Source organism: Daldinia caldariorum (assembly GCF_022478825.1).
Source record: "Daldinia caldariorum strain CBS 122874 unplaced genomic scaffold F4812scaffold_14, whole genome shotgun sequence".
In the NCBI taxonomy this organism is placed as follows: Eukaryota; Fungi; Ascomycota; class Sordariomycetes; order Xylariales; family Hypoxylaceae; genus Daldinia; species Daldinia caldariorum.
The window spans coordinates 285,053-304,538 of record NW_025953050.1 but is presented as its reverse complement, the minus strand read 5'-3'; the positions used below and the strand labels follow the sequence as shown (position 1 = coordinate 304,538).

Below are 19,486 nucleotides of genomic sequence, written 5' to 3'. Positions count from 1 at the left end.
GTCCCTCTAATTAATCTGCGAAGGCATCGCGAAGCATAAAGCAGCCATAACAATTAACATGATAGGCAGTGCTGACGTTATACAACATCGCTATTATGAGCCACCCTTTGGTGTTCTGCCTATGGATACTTTGCACTAGCTTTTTGACTTTGGGATTCTGGTCTGTCGTCAGTATTGTTCAAAATGTTCGTCTTGCGCGAACCACGGGTCTACCCTTCGTGGTTTTACCGTTTTCGTTGCTCGGCGCACCATGGCCGCTGGCCCAATCCATCGTGGTCCCGATCTTGAAGGCCCTTCCTGAGAGAATGACCCGAAACTGGCTGTGTCTCCTTTTGTTCAATGAGTTTTGGCACAATGGCTACGAGCCGTTTGAACGACTCAAGACCGAAACTTTCTTAGCCGTCTCACCAGGCGGGCTCATCCTTTACACGTGTGATCCAGATGTCAACGTCCAATTATTTCGCGATGGAGATTTTGGCAAACCAGCCGAGTTCATGCAAATTTTGAACATTTAAGGACCAACCATCACCGGAACAGATGGTCCTGAGTCGCGTCTCTATCGCAAGGTCACAGGACCTTTCTTCTCCGAAAATACCATGTGCCGCGTCTTTGTTCACTCGGTATCTGGAGCTAAGATTCTTCTTGCTGCCCTGGTTCGCCCAGGTGCCTATCGCCAACTACGAGCAATGTCCGCAAGACTTTGTCTTCATACACTAACTCGAATGGCTTTCAGCTTCCAAACCGACGTCGACCTGACCCAGGCCCTGGCCTTCCAAGATGATATACCAGATGGTAAGACGCTGAGTTTCAGTCAGGCTTTACACGGGTTTGTGGATTCCTTAGTCACGGTATTCATTGCTCCTCACTGGCTTTTACGTTTGTCCCCGTTTCGGTCCCACCGTCGTGCTGTCGCATGCTACTCAGAGCTTGGATCATACATGAACCAGCTCAAGCGGACTAGAGAGGACGAGTTCTCCGAGAAATCCGTTCCTGGGTATTCTTCGCACGAGGACCTCCTCGATCTCCTCGTGCAAGCGGGTACATCTTCTCAAGCCAAAGAAAGCCCCAGGTTGAGCAATGCTCAAATCATCGGCCAGATCTTTCTTTTCATGTTCGCGGGACACGAAGCCAACGCCAACATCCTTGTTTCTATCGTCCTTCTTTTGGCATGTCATCCCGAAGTCCAGAAGGCGCTACAGCGCGACCTCGACAGTATTCTTGGCGATACATCCCCAGACACATGGTCGTATGACGAACACTATAGTGCGCTCATGCACTCGACCGTTGGTGCGATAATCAACGAGACTCTCCGCCTCTTTACCGTTATACCCGTCCTGCCAAAACATGTCCCACCCGAGGGTCGCTGGCTCTCTATCACCGTCAAGGACCAATGTCATCCACTGCCGCCGAACACAATTGCCCTCATCAACACGAGCGCAACTCATCGGCATCCAGAATACTGGCTTAATAAGCCAGCAACAAAAAAGGCAGACAAGCGGTCTTCTTGGAGGGATATCAGGAGCGACCCCCGTCAACGTCCCTACGCTGTGGTGGATTTCGATCCATCAAGGTGGCTGGACCCCGGAAGCACGGATGAAACAGGTGCCCAGGCAAATTCGGCGAATTTCCTAAAGCCTCGAGCTGGGACTTTCATCCCCTTCTCCGAGGGCAGTCGCGGATGCCTCGGGCGGCGATTTGCACTAGTGGAAGTCTGTGCTGTGGTCGCGACGCTGTTCAAGACGCACTCGGTTGAGCTAGTGGCAGACACCCGAAATGGCTCGGTTGGGGAGGAAGAAGCGTGGTTGGAAGCACGGCAATGTGCTGCGCTCACGCTCTCCGAGGGAACCAAGTTTGGCACGAGCTTGCGGGTTGTGGACGTTGTACCTATCAGATTCGTTCCAAGAAAACCTCAATCAAGTTGTCGCGTTGCTGAGGAACACGTGTAGCCATTTCCAGCTCGTAATTTACCCAAGTTAGATAGCTCTTAATTACCCTTTTTCATCTTTCACCGTAACGTAACAAAAGAGTAAAGGTTCCGTCCAGGCCCGAGATCAGCTTCATTGTAGTTAGATATTCGACTCGGGCGCTAACGCGGTGCGCCTGGCATCCGTCCAATCATCATAAACCATTGCGCATCAATACTTGCGCCCTGCGCAAACTCCGCCTCTAATTCCTTGATCTGCTGCAATAGTGGCGATAACTTGTCACTCCCACCAGTCGTATCTCGGCTCAGCCGACGAGCCAATTCCTTCATGCCCATGATGTGGCAGTGATTCCACACTGGCCGCAGATAATTACGAAGATGAATGGACTTGTAGGCAGTGGTATCTAGGCCGGCAGCCTCAAAAGGTTCGGCGTCGTGGAGAATCCATCTGTTACCACTTAATAAAAAAGAGAGGAAAAAGATGAATGACGATAGGAGTGCCTACAAATTAACATCTGGTTGTGCCTTGCGTATCATAGTCACAACACTCTGAGTGCGCGGCATAGGCAGGTTAGGGTCTATGGCAATAGCCCCAGCGGAACGTGGGTCGAAGTCAAGCCATTGGAGGAAACCACCAGGTTCTATCCAGAATGTCTTAGTGACTGATCGAAACAGGAAGAGAGAAATGAAGAAGGGAAAACATAATAAAATACTGAGTAGAGTTATCAGATTGCTAAGAAGTGGCTGGATGTTTTCTTTATTGAGCAGTGTGATGAAGAAGCGCAAGTTCACCACGTCAAACGAGCCGAGATACTCCGGGGCGAAGGGCTTAAATGCATCGTGCTCGTGTAGAAACACATTCTTGGGTAACCATTCTTGAGGCGGATACTGATTACTGGATATGTCAAAGCCGTGCAGTTCAGCATGCGCAGGAAACACATCAGACAGTTCGGTCAGCCAGAGTCTGATCACGTTTCATCAGCATTTACTGTGACGGCAGATTGGAGGCGTCTGCCTACGCTGTCCCGGTAGCGATATCAGCTATTCTGATAGATGAACGCGAAGCTATGCTTTGATGTACATTTGGAGACAGAAGTTGCTCGTCGCAGAGCTTTTTGATAAGCATGTGCTGATAATTCAGGCTGAAATTTTGACAAGCTAATTAGCACCAACTGCATAGGAGGTACCTAATTCGACTCCTAAGCAAAACTCGATAGGCTAGGTAGATGTACCGTATACTTGACCTGTAATCGTGACCGAAGATATAAGGGCTCCCATCCAACGATGTTTCGGTCATGCTGAGAAAAGGTTGTGTCCAAGAGGTAGAGGATCAAGGCTTCGTGGGCTTTGTGTCGAAAGAGTATAGGGGAATTTGAAATTGAGAAGAGAAAACGGACGTAAGCACGGAATTAGGTATGAGTTATCTTGGTTGTTTAGTAACCTTAGGTACAGGTAGGTAATAAATCCAAGAAGATGTTGGCCAGATCTAAAAGCCAACGTTTTTTTGCACAGGGGTATTTGTTAATCACATTTTTAATCCGCCATAGAGAGGGGCGATCCCTGCATATTCCGTTGTTGGTGGTTGCTCCAGACTGCAGATGCAGTAGTGCCAGTACTACTATTCTACTGATAATTCTGATGCACGAGTCCCAACAAGGGCGGACGTAAGAGCAGCTGTGCCTCATTAAAAGTTATAAACAGGGAAAGGCAAGGCGGGTAAGACAAAGAAATATTTCGTAGTCAAATCATCGCACCAAAACTCAGCTGTGGTGTTCCCAAAACTATTTCCCCCCCGTCATGAACAGCTCTGCCTTCCTTCCGCTAGCTTTCCTAACCAACCCTTTTGCCAGCTTGGCCTCAGCCTTAGGCCTCAATGGCATCTCCAATCCTATTAGCGGCCCATCCGCCGGGGGTGGCTCAAACTGCATTTCTGGCACCGTCGCGCTGTCTATCAATACACCCGGTGTCAAGATTTCTTACCAGGCACCTCAAGACCAGAAGGCCGTAACGGGAGCATTCGTCGAGATGTTCCAGGTGGGCTCATCCTTCGCCGCCGACATCATCTCCGGGCCCAGCACCATCTCTGGCACTTACAAGATCTTCGTCAAGTTGTGCCTACCTACCGACCCTGATGTCTTAGCCAATGTCAAGACAGTGCAGCTGTTGTCTCACGGAGCTACTCTCGACCACACCTACTGGGATATTGCCCCGGGCTACAGCTACGTCGACGTTGCCTCGGCAGCAGGCTACGCCACGCTCTCCTACGACCAGCTGGGCGTCGGCAGGTCAGACCACCCGGATCCCATCCAGGTCGTGCAGGCCACCTCCCAGGTCGCCGTCACGCACGCGCTGGCCGGGCTGCTCCGGAGCTCGAAGCTGGGCGGGTACAAGTTCGACAAGGTCGTGGGCGTGGGGCACAGCGCGGGCAGCACGCTGACGCAGGCCATCACGACGCAGTACCCGAAGGACTTCGACGCCGTGATCCTGTCGGGGACGACGGCGAGCGCGGACACGGTGGCGCTGACGGTGGCGGCGTTCAACCTCATCAACGCGAACACGGACCCGTCGAACCAGTTCCGGAGCCTAGCCCCGGGGTACCTGACGCAGCAGACGTCGGTCGGCATCCAGTTCGCGTTCTACCGGTTCCCGAACTTCGACGACGACGTGTTCCGCCGGCAGGTCGCGCACAAGTCGACGAACACGCTGGGCGTCCTCCTCACGCTCGGCAGCATCGTCGCGCCCTCGCCCGAGTTCACGGGGCCCGTCGACCTCGTCAACGGCGAGCACGACCTCGTCTTCTGCGGCGGCAACTGCGTCGAGCCCGTCGACCAGAACCAGGCCGCCCTGTCCCTGTTCTACTCGGCCGCGGGCAAAGGCAGCCAGTCGTATATCGCTGCGGGGGCCGGCCATTCGATCGCCGCCCACAAGAGCGGCCCGGATAGCTTCAAGCACATGGTTAAGTTCTTGCAGGACAACGGCTTGTGAGTGTTAGGTATATCTCAGCGAGCTCATATCACTTTTTTCACGTTCTCTTCTTGTACCTAATTTTTCTTGCCACGGCTTTTTTCGGAAGGGAAAAGGCTGGTTTTTTTTTTTTAAAAAAAAAAGCCAAAAAAAAACCTCAAGGTTTAGGATATCTGCCTAACCTAGAAAGACAAACAAAATAATATATTAGAAAAGCTGGGAAGTTATTAAGCTAGCACAAAGTAATGAAATAGAGTATTTTCAACCGAATCTTCTTGCGCTTCTATTCATGAAATAATAATGCCCGTTGTATTCACAGTCCAGTTCACACTTTAATGTTTATAGCACTGTTTGGTTAAGTGAAAGTTACGAGCGACTCGGGTGTCATCATGACGACTGGAGATGGACCGGGTTCGTTTAAGGTACCTAGGTAGAATTAATATATTTCCAAGATTCGACATACACCTGCTACTGAAATCCCGCCGTTGAAATTGCGATACCTACTAATCTTCAAATAAAAAAGAATTATTTTATTAGAACGATCGTTTGAATCCATTTGGATTGTTGTGTCGCTTTTCCCTCGAGCATTTCAGTTAGGTTCTTGATACGTTAGATATCTCCTATATACTGTGCCTTAGATTACCGGTCCCCTTTTGTTACACCTATAGATCAAACTAATGTTCGTGTAATCTACTATATATCCTAACATATGGACTAAGCCGGTGGTGTAACGGTTATCAGACCCATAAAGAATTATATCCTTATAACTATACCTTGAAGAAAAATAATAATAACTAAAGGATACTTGCTTAAATACTTTCTAATATATATTTACCTCGTGTGTCTTTTGCTGTTCGGTCTCACGTTCTGTTACTGGAAGAGTGTTTGTGAGGATCAATAAATGTTGATCTTTTAGAAATACATGCAACCTATGCTAAACTAGAACCCTCGAGGGTATCCTATCTAGCATGAGAATGAGTATGCTAACTAGACCATGGCCTCATGCGTAGAGAAAGAATCAATTTTCTTCTCCATTTCAAGTTTTTCTTTTCCATAATCGAAACTTTGATAACGGTCCCTCCCCTTAGACCCTGTTTGCGGTGACGATGGAAGAGCCATCGTCATAACAGTAAAAGGCAAGTTTCCTCCCGTTCCTACGAATCACTTCACCAGTATCGAATCTCTACTTCTTCTTCTTCGGCGGCGGCGGGGGGGCCCCTAGGAAAGCAGGCGCGAGCCGACTCAGCGGCGGCCTCGGCGACCGCTCGGTCAAACATCTCCTGAAAGGCGGAGACTCTGCAAATTATGTATCAGCTTCTAGGACATAAACATAGGTTATCTAGGTAGGTTAGGTATCTGGATAATTAAAATAGCAAGCTTACCTCTCAGAGTCAACACCGTCAGAATCGTTGGTGCCGTCCTTCTTTCCCTTGCGGGAAATCCAGTTGCCGATGTAAGAGCGTCGGATATTGTTGGCCAGGGCCTTGAACTTCCTAACCACGTACTTGGACGGAGCGCGGATAGTGCAGTGCCACCAGCTGGCGCACCACAGCTGGGTGTACTTGACGATGCCGAGATTGTCGGGCGAGCGAGGGTCCCAGGCTTTCTTATTGCCAATGAGGATCTTCATCATTCGAACTGAAGGGCCTCCTCGCAGGACTTCGATGGTGCCCAGGGCGATGAGGCCGTAGATGGTGACCTTCGAAGCGAGCTTGAGGAAGGGCTTGGCAACGGCCAGCTTGGGGGTAAAAAGGTTGGTAAGAGAGGGCATGCTAAGAGAAGGCATGTTTGCGAAGAGAGTAGGTAAAGTAATTAATATAGTACTTTGATATTGTGTGGGATTTGGAGGTGAGAGGGAGCGAGAAGAGTTTGCACTTGTGTTGTGGTTGCAGTGCCTGTTGCAGAAAGAAGTTGTAGAAAGAAAGGTTGACTGAAAACTCACTCCCAAGGCTACAATATTAACAGTTCGACTGGATGTACCTTGAGTTTACCTTTCTATTGCCTGGTAACCTACGATTCGAAAAGTTCACGATCAAATCCAACGCCTTTCGACAAAACGGGCTGAGTGAAATCGCCAGGGCGATCTATTGTGACTTTCTGTCAGCACCTAAAGACTAACAACACACTCTATCCGTACTTCCGGTGCCCTACCTTTCAGTGTGTAGTAAAGTAATATGAGAAGATATTTTCGAATCTCTGCTCCTAGGTTTTCCTTGTCTTGTGTTTTGCAACTGGTCTGGTCCATAACCGCACAGCATCTCCTTTCACCCCCTTTGTACACTAAGCATCAAATTTCACAGTATTTAGTAATGTCTTCATACAAATGATTTCATGAACTTAAATTTACTTGTTCATATTTATTTCAGAGTAGTCTTCTATCCATGTTGATCAAATTTCGTTGGGACAGTAGGGTGTAATAGATAGGGGTATGCTTTATGAGGCGATACGCAACCAAAAACGCCGAAATGTACACGTTTACTTACCACAACATCAACTAGCTCCTCTTCTGAAAGGGTTTATATAATATGGTTTTTACTACGTGAAGGTATGATACTTTGTTTCCCCTAAAACTTCAAGCCTTTCTCTACAGTGTATCGTGCTTGACCACCAACTTTCTTTTTTTTTTTTTTATAATTCAACCAGCGCTCAGCATACATTAAGTACTTGTAAGCATATAGAAAATAGCAATAATCCATAATATTAAATAGATTCTTAATTTCATTTCATATTTTCAAAACCCTAGACTGACATTCATAGGCAGAGCGCTTGGCTAAAGGTTGAAAGTGATACCTACCGGGCTGGCTGAGCTTTAAATATTAAGACCACTTTAAAAGACTTTTTATACGACAGGTACCTACCTAGGTAGATACTCACTATGGAATCTCGAATATTCTTTGATTTTCCTGTTTTATTCTAACTGGGTCATATCACGTATTTACCTAATCTATCTTAGAGATATCAAGTTGTAAATGGTGTAACTTTAACGGATATGTTAGCAGTAGATACATAATGATTTACATTTGCATTTATCCGATATGCATCATACCAGATGATCGACCAAGATTACTACCTCCTAAGGTAGCGCCCCTCAATTGTGGCTCGAGCTTTAGAGAAATTCAACTAAGTTTTTGGACGTAACCGACGTCAAGTTTCAACGCTTAGCTTCAACAGCTTTCCCGAAGTGACGACGGAAATCTCTCCACTCAAGACGCATTTGATGCATGCAGCGTTGTAGAACAGAAAAGCTTCACTAATACCACCATCACAATCACCACCCGCTGAAATGTTGACTCCCGCGACGACAGCAACGCGCCTCGGCGTCCTGGCCACCCGCGGCCTCAAGCTGCAGGTCGCATTCTTGAGAGGGGCAGCAGCCTGCCAATACTCCTCGTTAGCATCCCGACAGTCCACCATTCGTAGCGCCAAGTCGGTTCCTTCCATCGTAACCAGATTAATTGCCAGAAAGCCTGCGTGCAACCAATCGTGCCAAGTTTTCGCCCGCGGCTATGCTTCTACTACGGCTTCCGGTGCCTCGGGCTCCTCTACTCAACCTCTCGACTGGAACACCTTTTTCACCCTGCGCAAGACGCGGCGCCGCTTCCAGATCGTCAGCGGCATCTTGACGATGGCGATAGGTGGCACAGTAGGTGCCATCTTACTTTTGAATATGGATCTGGACTGGCTGTTGACCAAGGTCCCAATGGACCCTTTCCTCGCGCTGGGTATAGTGACTCTGAGCTTCGCGGGGCTAGGCTGGCTGGCAGGGCCGAGTGTAGGCTCAGCGCTTTTCTACACGTTCAAGAAAGGCGTCAGGAAGCCGATGGAACTTAAGGAATCCGAGTTCTTCTCGCGCATCAAGAAGAACCGAGTGGATCCTAGCAATAGCTCGTTGAGCGGTAATGCTGGTAAGTTTATAAAAAAAAAAAAAAAGTACGAAAAAGGGGGAAATTGAAGTCACTGACGGTTCTTGCTAGTCCCCGATTTCTACGGCGAGAAGATCTCGAGCGTGGCAGGCTACAGGCAATGGTTGAAAGACCAAAGAGCATTCAACAAGAAGCGAACAAGCTTCGTCTGATAGGAAGATATCCGAGGGGATCGGCATCATGCAAGGGAAGAAGAAATGCGTGATCCACATAACTCCCGACGGTCTTACGAGTTTCTTATCACGTTAACAAGTGAATATATATCTCAACATTCAGGCAAAAAAAGCAAAAGCTTGAAAACTCGACGGGGTTGGCGTTCGGTGGCTCTCCCTCTAATGTATTAACAGAAGGAATTGGTATGATTTTTGAAATGGAACCCCCCATTCCTACCTCTATATTTCGTGTCGTTGAACTATATGCGCTGTCGAGACTTGAGCGGTTATGTGAAAGGCATCGTTTGGTCGACGTGGCGTTTCCAGGCCAGCATACCTCCTTCAATATCGCCCACAAATCGTTCTCCATTCGCATCTAGGCCCATCTCTTTCAACCTTCTCGTTGCTAACTGGGAGTCGTTGCCCACTCTGCAGATGACGTATATCGGTGCATTAGCCGACAGTGATTTCGGGATATATTCTGGTGCTAAACTGGAATTTTTACTGCGTGCCTGTAAGGTTGAGAAGGGCACGTTGATCGCGCCTGGTATACTGGCAATTTCAAAATGTTCCTTCTCGCGGACGTCTAGTAACAAGTGATCCATATCGGACTGTTTGGTCAAAATAGCATTATACTCCGTAGCAGACACCCTTTCTTCGGGCTTTAAGACATCGACCGGCTTGGTTACCCCACAGAACTGGACATAGTCCAAGGAACCAGCTCTTAATTCTTTTAGAGTCAATGTTGATTCAGAGGAGCAGGCGAAGCAGTTAGGTCGTCGACTCCGCATTCTTATCGAGCGAAATGGCGTAGTCGAGGTAGCAGAGAACAAGAGTAGACTCGGCGTGACGGGATCCTTGGAAGTTGAGTTTGAATCTTTCCCGACTCCAGCAACGACCAATTTAATAGCTTCAAGTGCTTGTAGCACGCCCATAACCCCAACCACCGGTCCCAAAATTCCACCCTCGCCACAACTGACTACACTCTCGGCCGGGGGTGGCTTGGGAAAGATGCAGCGGTAGCATGGACCACCTTCCGTAGAACCTTGAGCTGCGGGTGGGTTATTTAGGACGATCAACTGCCCGTCTGTCCGTAAGGCGGATGCGGAGACGAGTGGCTTCTGTAACAAAACGCAGATATCAGAGATTAGATACCGAGACGTCGGATGATCCGTACAATCGAGGACCAGATCATACTTAGAAACGATATCCTCGGAATTCTGGGGGGTGAGATGTTCTCTATGTGCTACATACGACACGTTCGGGTTAAGTCCTCGACAATATTCGACCAAGCTGTCTACCTTCATCATGCCGACCCTTGGAGTGTTATGTGCGATCTGGCGATGTAGATTCGATACTTCTACGGTATCACCATCGACGATTCCAAGAGTACCTACTCCTGCACCGGCTAGATATGCAGCGGCTGGGCAGCCCAGCCCCCCGGCGCCAACTATCAGTACGGCGGCAGACTTGAGGCGCAGCTGGCCTTTGATGCCGACAGTAGGCAATATAAGCTGGCGGCCATAGCGAGAATATTCTTCTTCGCTTAAGGGCCACTTCCACTCCGGGAGTTCATGTTTAGTATTCTCTGATTCCGAAGTCGAACCGAACTGCTGATTCGTATCTTGACTCTGGGAGTTTGACTCCTCTATTTCTTCTAGTTGTCTTCGCAAATCTTGAAGCTCTTTCTCCGCCTGAGATATTTTATGGCGGAGTTGCTGTGCTTTATCTGTTATGGAATCCATGGGGTCAACAACAGATGTAGCTTGTGTGTATATGCCAACCCGGTGCTGTGTGCAGATCCCCGGTCCCGTATTGTACAATACATAAAAAAATGTATGCGGCTATATGCGCACTTGCAGCACCGCAATGCGACCTAACGTCCATCTACCTTAGGTAGGTACCTAATGTACCTAAACAGACATGACTGTACCTAGTAATGCGATTAAAAGGTTTACAAACCCCACTCGGGCCGAATACCTCTATTTGGCCGGCTGGCTTAAATCTTACCTAAACTGCAATAGACGAATAAAGTTGTCACATAAGTCGTATTGTACATTCATACATTCAAAGGGAGGCCCTAAAATGCATGCAAACAGGAACCTTGACCTTGTATTTACCACTCGAGTATAAACTTGCCAAACTTCTGGCTTGTGATAGGCCCAATTCCAATCAACCTGCTAAATAGGAATCTCGGTCAGCACGTTTAGGACAACGTTTAGGACAATCATGTGGACGATCAAGTCCCAGGATCTCGGGTCTTGAGCTTATGTTCACTTACATGTGGCTCTTTTAGACTAGCATCAGATCAACTACCTCTCATCATAGACCTTTTCATTCTACGTACTCGGATATTATTTACTCTAGCATTTTAATCACTTAATCACTTAATCACTTGCATGTTGATCAATGCTAGGGCTTGTACATTCAACAGGTAGCATCATTGGCATGCTTCGAATGTCTGCGAGATACATAGTAGAACACCCGGATCTGGTCGATTTTAAGCTGGTCAAGGATTCGTCAGCCAATACCACATCATCCATCACCTCACCCGCTCCACCAATTACATCTCGGGATCCTACCCGTTAGGGATGGTTAACCGCTAGGTACTAACCCCCACCTTGAAATGAATTGGGTGTCCTGCAGACGTTTATGAGCCTCTTTTCTAAGACATCGTCAGCTGAACTCTACCGGATGAAAGAAGGTAGAGAAGCAGAGTTCCAGTGACTCGTATATATACCTATATAGGTACCTTATACTTACCATTTCATCTAAATAAATATCCGCTGCATACCATGGGATTACGAAGCCACGGGGCCCTTTTTTATCCCCCCCGACATTTTAGATACGTAACTCCACGGAGAATGGGACCGGCTGGGAAAAGTCGTTTCTTTTACGTACGTTCTTTTGGGGGGTTCTGGCTAAGCAATCGGGTAGTGGAGTTTGAGGATTCATCAGAGTCGAATCGAACATTTATGAAAATTTACGAAAACTTACAACCGCCCTTGTAATACTACTATGTACCTGTTAATTAGCCCGAATTTCAACCAGGGACCAATCTAAAGGCTACCGAGTCAAGCCGACTTTGTCAAGACATCCTACGGTATAAGAGAAGAGATATTGACATGACGACGACAGCCCGTTAAATTCTACTAACCACCATCCACCCTACCCAAGGTAAACTACCTAGGTACTAATGCGTGTGAGACAGTCCTCACGTATTTATTGCTCGTGACATCTAACATATCGTGAAATATGGTAAAGGTAAAGTAAAAATAGATGAAGGTGAGAGAGAGACAGCTCGAAGAGGTTGCAGACTTCCCCCCAAAAAGAAGTGTAACCTTTGTGTCTCGGAAGATAGGTACTACATAATATGAATTATAGATACCTACATGCATCTTTTACTTCATCCTGTTACATATTGGATTTGTACTACCGTTCCAGTTTTATCTACAAAGAGGTTCACCAGGTCTTTGCAGCAAGGAAAGCGGGGGGTTGTTCTGGACCCTACAGCGGCCTTAGGCCGGATGTCGCGTTAGCTGCATGTGTAACCCCGGCCTAGCGTTGAGACTGTCACCTGCTCATGGCGAACGTTATTATCTTTCACTAACCGCTTTAATGCGTAAAAATGCGTAAACCCACCTCTGGAACCCACCTCTGGGACCCCCTGCCATCATAGCTGACCAATGAAATACCTTAAATCCATCCCCCACCATCTCCTCGTCTACCTAACCTAACTAAGTCCTCTCTTTTTTTTTCCTGGAGTTCGCCGTCGGGAATCAAATCGTTCCCTGGCGTCGAATCCGGGCTGATTCCTGTTCGACAGAAACTATGTTGGGTTGAATGAATCTCTATACTGACTATCCTACATCTTTCCTCACACGTTTAGCTATTAGCCTCAGTTTAGTATTGCTTGCGACTACAAAGCTCGCTTGAGAGACCTTGTAGTTAGGCCGTCGACGAGAAATCAACGAATATTCCGCGCGGGTTTTTGTTCAATTTTCCTCAGAGATGCGTTAATCAATACTTCCGATACGCTTCACGCTGCGCGAACGCAGTATCGACCAAAATTTGTCGCAGCGACTTGGATTTATTCGGGAACAGGTTTTGGCCGGCACAAATTTGTAGGACGTTATACCCTCGCAGCGAAAGACGGTGAACCTGCGAACCTAATCGCAGCGACGACTGTAATTCCCCTCTCGACGGTTTGACGACCGCCGTCGTTGGGTATGGCCATGATGGACCCGAGCGCTTGGAATGGACAAGACCAGCCCATGTCCTCAGGTGGTGAAGATGACTTCCAACAATTCCTCGAGATGGGAGGCATGTCCAATTTAGGAGATAGCCTACAATTTGATTTCCACGACTTCAGCGGCGTCAATGGCGCCTCCATAATGCATCAACCCCACGGCGATTCTATTGATACTCCAATGAGCAACACGAATATACCAACCATCATCGCGAGAAATGACATGGGGCCGCAGAGCCAGATATCTCCGATGACGACTGCTCCGAATCACGCGGGAATTCCAACCCAAATGATGCCTCCGCACCACACATCCTCTGACGCTATCTCCGAGATAGATGCGCAGATACAATTTCTACAACAGCAGAGGCTACAGCAGCAAAGGAGACAGTTAGAGGAACAACAGAGGCAGTTCCGAGAACAGCAAGCCGCCTTCTACGCTCAGCAGCAGAGGAGCATGGTACCGCCGACGCCGCAGAGCCTTGAGATACAGGCAGCAAACCAATTTTTTGCCTCGCAAGACCAAGCGCACTCCTCAGGCATGTTCGATGCGTATCACCAACATCTAAAAGAGCCACAAGATGCACGTCACCCTTCCCCAGCCTTATGTATCGTCGGCTGACCGTTCAACAGATGGCTTTCACCCCGCTGGTGTCTCCTGCGGTGACGCCACTTGAGCCTCATTTTCCAGTTGATCCTGGATTTTCTCAGTCAGGACCCTACTTTAGCCCCTTGACCTCTCCTGCGCTACATGCGCAAAACGAGTCTACGTCCACATTCGATCATACGCATTCGGGTCACACTACAAATTCTCCCATCGAGATGGAAATTGAGCCGACTCCAGCCCAAGGCAGCACAGCAAACTTATCGAAGAAAGTACGAAAGACCAATGCTACTAAGGCCAGGAAGTTGAATGTTCGACAGTCTCCGATTACCAAACCTCAGAGGCGCAAGACGGCTTCAACTCCCATAATGAACGCTCAGATTCTCAGTGAATTAACCGAATCTGCAGCCGAGGGCTCAGAACATCCTCCGCAGCCCAAGTCAGTTTCCGCAGCGTCGACGGAAGAGTCGGAGAATGCTTCAGTATCCCCAGAAGCTCTTGAAATGCCGCCTCCGCCGCTTCCTCCGCCGCGTTCCGCTAGGCAATCCCCGTATATTCAGCCGCAAACTAACGGGAGCGCGGCGCCTTCGTCATTACCTACTTCTTTAGGTGGAAAGCCGTCGCCGGCGACTCCGGCTTCGCTTTTTAGAATATCACCGAAGAGCAAGTCGGCTGATTCGAATAACCCCGAACACAGCAGTTCTGAAAACATAGAAAGCTTCGAACTTCCCGAGTCGGTTAACTTTTCCAAACCAGACTTGCCTTTAATCGATACTCAACTACAGGTGGAACCGTCTACTGAAGTAGAGAAGGCAAAGACGTCCACGTTTCACTCTCTTCCGTCTCCAGTTCTTCCCAAGCCGACGCACTCGGCAACAGCTTCGGCGACGCAGAGTCCCCAGCTTACTCCTAAATCCACTACCCCTAATCCTAGAAAGACTCCGTTGATAGCTCCGAGAGGTCCCAAGAAGAGGCCTAGCATTAGTTCTGTGTCGCCGGCTCTAAGACCAAAAATCTCACCAAATATCAAACCACTACTCCCCGGGACGCCTGGCTTATCTGCAGAAGATTCCGCGTCAAGATTGCTGGCAACTAAATCGAATTATCAGAACATACTGGAAGGGAATACCGTCCCAGGAGTTTCGTATCCAAGCGAGCTATCCACAAATCTAACTTCGAAACGGACTTCACACAAAATTGCAGAACAAGGCCGTCGAAATCGTATCAACTCTGCCCTCCAAGAGATTGCAACTTTGCTGCCGAAGAATGTCGCCAAAGACTTAAGTGAAGGCGACGGCGAGGCTGGGAGTGGGGATAAGAAGGACGGCAAGCTATCCAATACCCCGAATAGTAAGGCTAGCACAGTAGAGCTGGCAATCGTATATATCAAACAATTGCAACAAGAGATAGCCGAAGCGAACAAGAGAGCAGACGAAGCCGAGAAAAAGCTCGAGGAGAAAACGACGGCGAGTTGACGGGTAGCCGAAAGACGAGAACCGAGAGGCAGAACCTCTGTTCACTAAAAGGTTAACATATATGTTGGTTTGCGTTTACTTGTTATACCGTTGTCGCACCAGCTTGCTATATTATATGAATAGAGGGCAAGTTGGGAGGCGATATTCTTCTATAGGAAGAATATTATATGAAGATCCCTAGTTAGTTCTATCACCTAATGAAGCTAAAATGTACTGTCATATATATACCGGGTACCTACATATGAGGTATACTTTGAGGGATAGCGGCGCATTTATATAGAATTAAAGGAAGGGAGATGGGTATTGTTGTAGTAGTAGCAGTTGTAGTAGTAGAGAGCATGAGCATCACGACGATCATGCAGGACACGTTACGGAGGGAACTGAAAGCTTCTTGTACTTGTTTATTGATGTATGTACTATTTTGTATGTACTATTTCATGTATGATGTATGATATATTATGATATGTGCAGAGAGAAATACTCCGATGGAGTTTTGTTTACTTTTTTTCGTCTAGGCAATCAACACTATAAATTACAGAGTCGTTGGGCCAATCAATTTCTCTCCGGTACAATGATAGGTCCCTACCTAATCCTAGCAAGGCTTACGGAATACATGAAAAGATGATGCAGCCTGGAAATTAGGAGGTATGATTGGACGAGGCGAGCATCCTGGCATCGAAGCTCCTAGCCCTAGGTGGTACCTGCCTCAGGCAAATTTATGGGGCTTGAATGTAACACAATGACCTGCCTGCCTGCTTAGTACAGATTGCGATTACCTACCTAGGTACGATCCAGATAGCTTTCTGTTGCCACTACAACCGAATTTCCACTTTCTTCAACTTTTTTTTATCAACACAATCAATCCCCCCCGCTATATTTTTCACCACCTCGCTCGTTCGCAATTCCGTCAGCCATCGCTAGATCTGCTGGTGGCAGTCTAACAGCTTCGGCGACGTACCGTGTTAGAATTCTCAAGGGTACCCATTACCCTGTAACTGAGTCGCTGTCTTATTCCACGTCGCCAAGACAAAAAAAGGAAGAAAAAAACGTGTCTTGGTGTGCCTAGGTGACGGGTGGTCCCCTCAATATCGGTCTAGGGTGTTAAAATTGTGCGAAATCTTAGAGAACAAATTTTCTCAATAATTCTATACATCTTTCGAGCTTATAATAGCTGATATTAAAACTCGGGACTTTTTCCAAGTTTATTCGCAATGTCCGACTCGGAGAGCCTCGATTATCTCCAGCCGGGCTTCGACGCGAAGACCCTCACGGTTCCCCGGCTTCGATCGATCCTGGTTGCCCACAATATTCCGTATACTTCGAGCGCAAAAAAGGCACAGCTGATAGAACTCTTTAATGAGCAAGTTGTGCCGCAATCGAAGCAGATCCTAGCCGCACGTGCACGAGCAAAACGCTCAAGCAAAGGTATTGTTGATGCAGAGTCACAAAGCAGCAGCAATCCCTTCGAGGAGCAGGAAGAGCTTGCACCGCCGCCCCCGCGTAGCACACGCCGGTCAAGATCGCCTAGGAAAGCACCTACCACCAGAATCAAGGCGGAAGAGCCGGAGGATGAGCCCATGCCGCCGCCGAACCCAAGTCCTACTAGACGAAAGCCTAGGGCTACAAGCCGTCCGGCTCAGGCTTCGGATACGGACACCGGACCGGAGCCTGATCATGGTAGAACGCTCAGCAGAGTTGGAAGGTTTGTTCTCGCGCCTCGAATTAAGACTGAGGAATCCAACGAAGGCTTGTTCCGCCGAACTTCGGATGTTTTCACCAATGACAATCCGTTCCAAAGCGGTAGTTCTCCATCAGTTATGGATAGCACTCCCAGCGTGCGTCGAAAAACGGCTGGAGTTGATAGATCGCGCAGCGTTAGTAGGGGCGCGCGAAGACGAACGGATGGGCACACTGTTCCTAAAGAAGAGTCCCCCGGCCTACCTATGAATTTTAACCGTTCCTTACCTCAAAACAGGTACATTCAAGCACCAGAGACGCCAGTTGTTGAGGCCGGAGAAGAATTCACTCCAGAAGAGCAACTTGATCTCATATCAGACGAAGCTGTCAATGGGCGCAATGCCGTTGCTGCTCGAGAATCTCGACGTCAGCCCAATAGGACTGGTGGTGGCACGGTCTTGTCCATATTTGTTGTCACGCTCTTAAGCATCTATGCTGGTTGGTATCGACAGGAAAAGATTGCGGTCGGTTACTGCGGCGTTGGCCAAGCTGAAAGTTCAATTCCTAAGGAGATCGAAACGCCAGAATGGGCTCAGTCGGTACTACCACCTCAAATTACCATTCCGCAATCTGTCATAGACACCCTGGAACCCCAGTGCGAACCGTGCCCACCACACGCTTATTGCTACGCAGACTATTCTGTGCGATGCGAGCAGGACTACGTCCTCAAACCTCACCCCCTATCACTAGGCGGTGTTGTTCCTCTTCCTCCAACTTGCGCACCTGATGGTGACAAGGTCCAACGGGTGCAAGCAGTAGCGGATAAGGCTATTGAAGAGCTTCGCGAACGAACCGCCAAGTACGAATGCGGAGAACCCATCAACGAAGAAGGCGCAAAGCTCGAGACGCCAGCGATTGAAGAGCAGGAGCTGAAGGAGATTATCAACAGGAAGAGGAGCAAGAAGCTGAATAACCAAGAATTCGAGGATCTTTGGGGATCTGCGCTCGGGGAGATTAAAGCTCGAGAAGAAGTCGAGGTCGAAGTTAAGGAGTAAGTCAACTATTCCTTAGTGGTCATATTCCGTACTCTCTTCACATGTCACATGGGAAGATGTTAGTATAAATAAGTTCGAACTCTCTGACCATTTGACTAACCAGAGTCCCTCCGGCCACAATAGAATACCCGATTCCGGAGGTGTTTCAAACACCTACTTCACGTCCACCTCTCTCGCTCGAATTCCCATCACCTGCGCCGTCCGCAGGTCGATCAGACTCGGCTTGGCAAGATATCGATTCCATATTAGCTTCGTAATTGCCCTCATCGCAACCGCAATTTACGCGCAGTCTCGACTCAAGGCCAACCGTGCAGCTGCTGCTCAGGTACCGGCCCTAGTCGATTTAGTGTTGGAGAGGTTGGCGCACCAGAAGCAACTAGGAGACGAGGATATTGACGACCCGTGGCTCTTCCTCCCGAACTTGCGAGACGACGTGTTGAGGTCTATTCATTCACTCTCGCGCCGTGAGCAGATGTGGCGGAGAGTCAAGAAAGTCGTCGAGCAGAACAGCAACGTCCGCACAAGCCAGCGGGAGGGACGTAGCGGCGAAGTCGGTAGGGCGTGGGAGTGGATCGGCCCGATGACCGGAGACCATAGCGCCAGGCGACGGAAGGGCGGACGCACGTCTTTGGGAACGGACGTGGGTGCGGATTCGCCAAGTAACGGAGCAGGAGAGAAGGGTACGAATGCACGACACCAGAGGTGGGAAGAACCGAGACCCATCTACTAGGTTAATAAGAAGGAGCTTCAGACGAGGATCACGCGGAATAGGCAGCCAAACACAGAGAGAGGGTTTTTCAGTCGGCTGGCGTTTAGGCTTTGCTTATGAGTACCTAACCTGACCTTTACCTAACCTAGTGGTTTTTCTTTTATTTCCTGCAATACCTAGCTACGTGAAATCAATTCATGGTATTCTCCTTGGTGTAAACGATCTATCTTCCATCATGTCTTCATAGGCTCCTCGTGTTATATGGTGACCTGTGATGACCTTCCACCTTGCGCCTCATGCTCTTACGCGTTCATCGGGAGGGGGGGTGCGTTTCTCGCCTATACGGATCTAATCTTACTTTAGATATATATTGCTCAGGCACAGCGACGCAGACTGACTACCTATATTAAGAAGTACCTTAGTGCCGTTTTGTCCTCGGGCACCTTTTTGCTTACGAGGCTGGCTATTAATAACCTTACATTTTTTATATTGTTACATTCTTTTTTTGGTACCTTGGTTCCTTTTCTATTCTTAATATTTAAAAAAAAAAAAAAAAAAAAAAAAAAAAAAGAGGGGGCGGAGGGAGGAAGGAGAGGGTGTAGTAGAAAATAGCATCGGCTAAGAAGGAAGAAAAGTTCCTAGTGTTTCACGGATATGAGGACACTTTTCCGTCTGGATTAACCTGGGGGGGGGGGGGGGGGGGGGGGGGGGGGGCGGCGGGGGGGGGGGGGGGGGGGGGGGGGTGGGTGGGGGGGTG

The 19,486-nt window shown here is 48.5% G+C and overlaps 8 protein-coding genes across 8 annotated transcripts; 5 read left to right on the top strand and 3 right to left on the bottom strand.

Moving 5' to 3' along the window:
• Positions 1-95: 95 nt before the first annotated feature.
• F4812DRAFT_452178 (cytochrome P450) lies at positions 96-1,946 on the top strand (the record flags this gene model as incomplete). Its single annotated transcript, XM_047936313.1, has 3 exons — positions 96-275; positions 345-449; positions 549-1,946. 3 exons carry the CDS (start codon positions 96-98, stop codon positions 1,944-1,946), a joined length of 1,683 nt encoding a protein of 560 aa, XP_047787965.1.
• A 70-nt stretch (positions 1,947-2,016) lies between these two features.
• Positions 2,017-3,221, bottom strand: F4812DRAFT_466098 (uncharacterized protein; the record flags this gene model as incomplete). Its single annotated transcript, XM_047938519.1, has 5 exons — positions 2,017-2,372; positions 2,430-2,565; positions 2,638-2,888; positions 2,944-3,066; positions 3,157-3,221. 5 exons carry the CDS (start codon positions 3,219-3,221, stop codon positions 2,087-2,089), a joined length of 861 nt encoding a protein of 286 aa, XP_047787964.1. The 3' UTR covers positions 2,017-2,086.
• Positions 3,222-3,473: 252 nt separating this feature from the next.
• Positions 3,474-5,171, top strand: F4812DRAFT_105231 (alpha/beta-hydrolase). The gene has a single exon (XM_047929300.1). The coding sequence runs from the start codon at positions 3,722-3,724 to the stop codon at positions 4,907-4,909; it is 1,188 nt and encodes a 395-aa protein (XP_047787963.1). The 5' UTR covers positions 3,474-3,721; the 3' UTR covers positions 4,910-5,171.
• An 883-nt stretch (positions 5,172-6,054) lies between these two features.
• Positions 6,055-6,674, bottom strand: F4812DRAFT_461339 (uncharacterized protein; the record flags this gene model as incomplete). Its single annotated transcript, XM_047937849.1, has 2 exons — positions 6,055-6,184; positions 6,271-6,674. 2 exons carry the CDS (start codon positions 6,672-6,674, stop codon positions 6,055-6,057), a joined length of 534 nt encoding a protein of 177 aa, XP_047787962.1.
• Positions 6,675-8,171: 1,497 nt separating this feature from the next.
• On the top strand, positions 8,172-8,963 carry F4812DRAFT_461338 (Pam17-domain-containing protein; the record flags this gene model as incomplete). The annotated part of the gene is made up of 2 exons (XM_047937848.1): positions 8,172-8,793; positions 8,863-8,963. The coding sequence occupies 2 exons, from the start codon at positions 8,172-8,174 to the stop codon at positions 8,961-8,963; spliced, it is 723 nt and encodes a 240-aa protein (XP_047787961.1).
• Positions 8,964-9,137: 174 nt separating this feature from the next.
• F4812DRAFT_105219 (adenylyltransferase) lies at positions 9,138-10,847 on the bottom strand. The gene has a single exon (XM_047929299.1). It carries the CDS (start codon positions 10,706-10,708, stop codon positions 9,251-9,253), a length of 1,458 nt encoding a protein of 485 aa, XP_047787960.1. The 5' UTR covers positions 10,709-10,847; the 3' UTR covers positions 9,138-9,250.
• A 1,887-nt stretch (positions 10,848-12,734) lies between these two features.
• On the top strand, positions 12,735-16,030 carry F4812DRAFT_436955 (helix-loop-helix DNA-binding domain-containing protein). Its single transcript, XM_047934890.1, has 2 exons — positions 12,735-13,792; positions 13,843-16,030. The coding sequence occupies exons 1-2, from the start codon at positions 13,193-13,195 to the stop codon at positions 15,286-15,288; spliced, it is 2,046 nt and encodes a 681-aa protein (XP_047787959.1). The 5' UTR covers positions 12,735-13,192; the 3' UTR covers positions 15,289-16,030.
• A 51-nt stretch (positions 16,031-16,081) lies between these two features.
• Positions 16,082-19,151, top strand: F4812DRAFT_436952 (Man1-Src1p-C-terminal domain-containing protein). Its single transcript, XM_047934889.1, has 2 exons — positions 16,082-18,016; positions 18,144-19,151. Exons 1-2 carry the CDS (start codon positions 16,500-16,502, stop codon positions 18,748-18,750), a joined length of 2,124 nt encoding a protein of 707 aa, XP_047787958.1. The 5' UTR covers positions 16,082-16,499; the 3' UTR covers positions 18,751-19,151.
• Positions 19,152-19,486: the final 335 nt, after the last annotated feature.

What these genes read in the sequence shown, in the direction of transcription:
- F4812DRAFT_105231 (XM_047929300.1), top strand. Translation starts at nt 3,722, where the DNA reads ATGAACAGCTCTGCCTTCCTTCCGCTAGCTTTCCTAACCAACCCTTTT.
- F4812DRAFT_105219 (XM_047929299.1), bottom strand. Translation starts at nt 10,708, where the DNA reads ATGGATTCCATAACAGATAAAGCACAGCAACTCCGCCATAAAATATCT.
- F4812DRAFT_436955 (XM_047934890.1), top strand. Translation starts at nt 13,193, where the DNA reads ATGGCCATGATGGACCCGAGCGCTTGGAATGGACAAGACCAGCCCATG. An exon ending in ATCTAAAAGAGCCACAAGAT is followed by an intron (nt 13,793 to 13,842) that starts GCACGTCACCCT and finishes ACCGTTCAACAG; the next exon opens with ATGGCTTTCACCCCGCTGGT.
- F4812DRAFT_436952 (XM_047934889.1), top strand. Translation starts at nt 16,500, where the DNA reads ATGTCCGACTCGGAGAGCCTCGATTATCTCCAGCCGGGCTTCGACGCG. An exon ending in GTCGAGGTCGAAGTTAAGGA is followed by an intron (nt 18,017 to 18,143) that starts GTAAGTCAACTA and finishes CGGCCACAATAG; the next exon opens with AATACCCGATTCCGGAGGTG.